This window comes from Oratosquilla oratoria, chromosome 21 (assembly GCF_046742065.1).
Source record: "Oratosquilla oratoria isolate Oo_2021 chromosome 21, ASM4674206v1, whole genome shotgun sequence".
NCBI classification, from domain to species: domain Eukaryota; kingdom Metazoa; phylum Arthropoda; class Malacostraca; order Stomatopoda; family Squillidae; genus Oratosquilla; species Oratosquilla oratoria.
Genome location: NC_134797.1, coordinates 43,715,757 through 43,719,407, shown reverse-complemented (window position 1 = coordinate 43,719,407; position 3,651 = coordinate 43,715,757). Strand labels below are relative to the sequence as shown.

Here is a 3,651-nt window from a genome sequence, read left to right as displayed (position 1 = left end):
TCTCGAGCTTCCTGGTGGCCGAAGTCGTTGGCGGATTCTTCATCCTTGACGGAGTGGGTGAACTCGTACTTGGGGGTCTCGAAGATGTCCAGGGACTCGTGGGAGTCCTCCTGGCTCGGGGGTGAGTACGAGTAGGTGGGGAGTTCGTCGGGCCTTGCCACGGCGAAGGCCACGAGGGCGAAGAAGACAGCAACCTATGGGAGGCAAATTACAAATGTTAACGTAACATTTCGCACACTTGAATCGGAGGCTTCAGTCGACAGGAGCTGAAGACTATTTCTTACACAAAATACGGGAACACTACCTTGAGAGACATGTCGGGAGCGTGTGGTACCCAGCGAGATGTTACCACGCTCTATATATACAAGGAGGCCTGTGACGTCACGAGGGGGATAGGAGGAGGTTGGAGGTGTGGTCTCTTATTTTGCCGCTATGTGTTTGTTTCCTTCTACTTTCACTTTCAGGTTCAAGGAAAACGAACAAACGAAAAGGAAACGAAAAAAATATGGAGGGACAATTTAACCAGAACTCTGGTATCTGAGCTTCTGAAAGAGTATGATTGTTAAAAAAAATGAGAATAAAAAAGGAGAATGGTAGCATATTTACAATATGAAAAATGGACGTGGGCTTATTGACACTATGCTGAAAAGGAAAGGTGATTTCGATTTTGAAACATAGGTCTATTATCTGGAGTAGAAAGAGGGCTAGGAAGAGAAGCAGTGGCCCTGATGGTGAGTAAAGAGGTGCGTCATTGTGTAATCGAATGGACGTGTTACCAAGAGTTATGTCGGTACAGCATATATGACAGTAAGTTCTCATTTATAAACGTCCACGCACAACTAATCTTTAAGAATTTTACAAAATAAAAATGTAATTGACTATGCTAAAAATATGATATAATTAATACCTTACATTTAACATAACTGGACTTTAGAAAACCTCTTGATATTGTCCTGCATGAGAGACTAAGTTTGCATTGTATGGAATAAGAAGAATCCTGTTCAGCTGGATTAGAAACAAGTTGAGGGTAATATGCATACCAAAGGTCAGGTCACTTGGGGGCGGGAGGTAAGTAGCCAGGTCAGCGATTTGGATGAAATGTATAACAATCTAACTGGTTTAATTATTAATGCACAAAATACATTTATCCCCCTGATGTCAATACGGAAGAATAGTAATACTTCCAAATGGATGACGGACAGGCAGAATCATGAGATAGGGAAAGAAAGAGGACTTTACATAAAAATGAAAAACGGGGAAACACACGATATAACGAAATGGCAAAGCTGGTTAAAAAGAATACACTTACAGTGAAACGTAACTATAAAATTAAGGTTGCCAGTCAAGCAAGATCCAACTCTAAGGGTTTCTTTCATCTCTATAGAACAAAAAAAAAATAATAATAATAATAGGACCAATTAAAAACGATGAAAATGTCATGATAGAATCGGAGGAAAAAATGAGCGAGGAGTTTAAGCAATATTTTCTCTCGGTGTTTGCTAATGAGAGATTAGATGAGGTACCTGACTGCGATCCGATTTTCAGTGGGGATGGAGAAAGTAGACTATCTAATATCAGCATTAGTAAAGTAGAAGACGACGCAGAGATTCTGCAGGATGATCTTAACAAATTGTTCACACGGTCGGTGAAATGGCAAATAACCTTCAATATCTCTAAGTGTAGCGTGTTAAACGTAGGGCTACACAACCCCGAAAATAGATACAGCTTAGATAACACATTTTTAGAGGAAACTGAGAGCGAGAGAGACTTGAGAGTTCTAGTGATTCCGGACCTTAAATCCAGGAAACAGTGCATTAACGCCAGGAAAAAAGCTAACAGAGCATTAGGTTTCATTGCTAGGACGGTAACGAATAGAAGTGCAGGGATAATTATCAAACTCTATCTAGCGATAGTTAGACCCATCCTTGACTATGCGGTACAGTTTTGGTCTCTGTCCTATAGAATGGACATAAATTCACTAAAATCAGTACAGAGAAGAATGACCAAAATGATACATGGACTCAGAAATTTGCCTTACGAGGAGAGGCTTAGTCACCTTAACTTCACTCTCTGGAAAGACGCAGAGTGAGGGGTGATCTAATAGAGGTGTTCAAGTGGATCAAAGACTTTAACAAGGGAGATGCAAACAAGGTCATCATATGAAAACAACAGGGTAGAACTCGCAGTAATGGATTTAAACTGGATAAAATCAGTTTTAAGAAGGAAATAGGCAAGAATTGGTTAACTAATAGGGTGGTCAACGAATGGAATAGACTTAGTAACCATGTAGTGAGCGCTGAAACTATTAGGTGTTTTAAGAAACGGTTAGACAACTTTATGGATGGGGATGACAGGTGGTGATGGATATGGAGCTGCCTATTGTAGGCATTATGGTCTCTTGCAGTCTCCTTTATTCTTTTGTTCTTATGTTATGTTCTTACAAAAATTCTAGGCCCATTATGTTCACAGTCGGACGGAGACGTGGCCAGAAATCTACAGTTCCAAATTTGGTGATGATACTAAGTTGTTCGAAATAGCAAATGGATTAAATCAATTGGCTGTTCAAGGAACTTTAGAGAAACAAGACCAACGGTTTTAAAAGTTGATTATGAAAAATATCATGGTGTAATTATCAGTAACGACCTCAAAACATCTGATCGAATTTCTGCATCAGAGAAAACAAATACGATACTGGAATTGGTACCGCTATATTTTGGTTGACTGGAAATAGCCACTTTACGCACAACTATCCTTTCAGTTTTATAAAGACTTTTCTTCTCCCACAAAAATCAGCCTCGCCAACGCTTGTGGTCTGACCTCTATGATCCATATACATGTCCTTTTAGCCGAAAGAATAAAGGAAAATAGCCGTAGACACCAGACTAAATAAAGAATAATTTGCAAGACATCACTTTAACATCGTGACGATCTATGAGTCAGCTGAAAGACAGTCCCAAATCAGTGATAGTAGGATACACGTAAAAACAACAATTGTACTGTATATGTATTCTATTGAAAAAGTATGTTGTAACGAACCTTCAAATAGAAATAGCTCATAATATACCCGTCTCCCCTTCCTTAGCTATCATAGTACAATATATAAATAATTGTAAGGTAATAATGACCTGCAACCATAAACATATTCCAGTTGTCTAGACGTAGAGATCCATGGAATCCAGGCATATCAGATACATCAAAGTAAGATAATTATTATCCTCGTTGTCAACATGTTGGGTAGGAACGAGAAAAGCACCCAATTTTTTCTTTGGAGTATAAAATAGTGTATATATATCTCCCTACATTATCATATTACCCGAAGTATTTGTTATATTTAGAGATGCCTCTCATGGCAAGCAAGAACAACACTAGCACGTCTACGTTTAACCCGCCATCTTTAGAACAATACCAACACAAAATAGGTCTAGCCATAGAAACAAATTGATCCATATGCAATCGCCACACACAAGACAGGTATCTCTTACCTGAGAGCAATGGTTCTACTACTGAGATGTTTAGAGTAATGGGTTGAATAATTGATATGTACAGTGTGCCGTGTATGTTGAGGTGGTTATGTATACTAGAATATTCTCTCAGCAGATTATTTTGGTCCTGTCTGTATGTAGCCTGTGATTGTTTCGTGTGAGCCGTAGT

At 39.1% G+C, this 3,651-nt stretch overlaps 1 protein-coding gene across 1 annotated transcript in view; it reads right to left on the bottom strand.

The window, feature by feature from the left end:
- LOC143037116 (cuticle protein 19-like) overlaps positions 1–316 on the bottom strand; it is a 530-nt gene extending 214 nt beyond the window's left edge. The window contains exons 1-2 of the mRNA XM_076205231.1: positions 305–316; positions 1–194 (exon numbers count right to left, since the gene is read on the bottom strand). The exon at positions 1–194 is cut by the window's left edge and continues 214 nt beyond it. Of these exons, the coding sequence (XP_076061346.1) occupies positions 1–194; positions 305–316 (206 nt within the window). The remainder of the gene's footprint in view (positions 195–304) is intronic.
- Between the last annotated feature and the right edge of the window lie 3,335 nt (positions 317–3,651).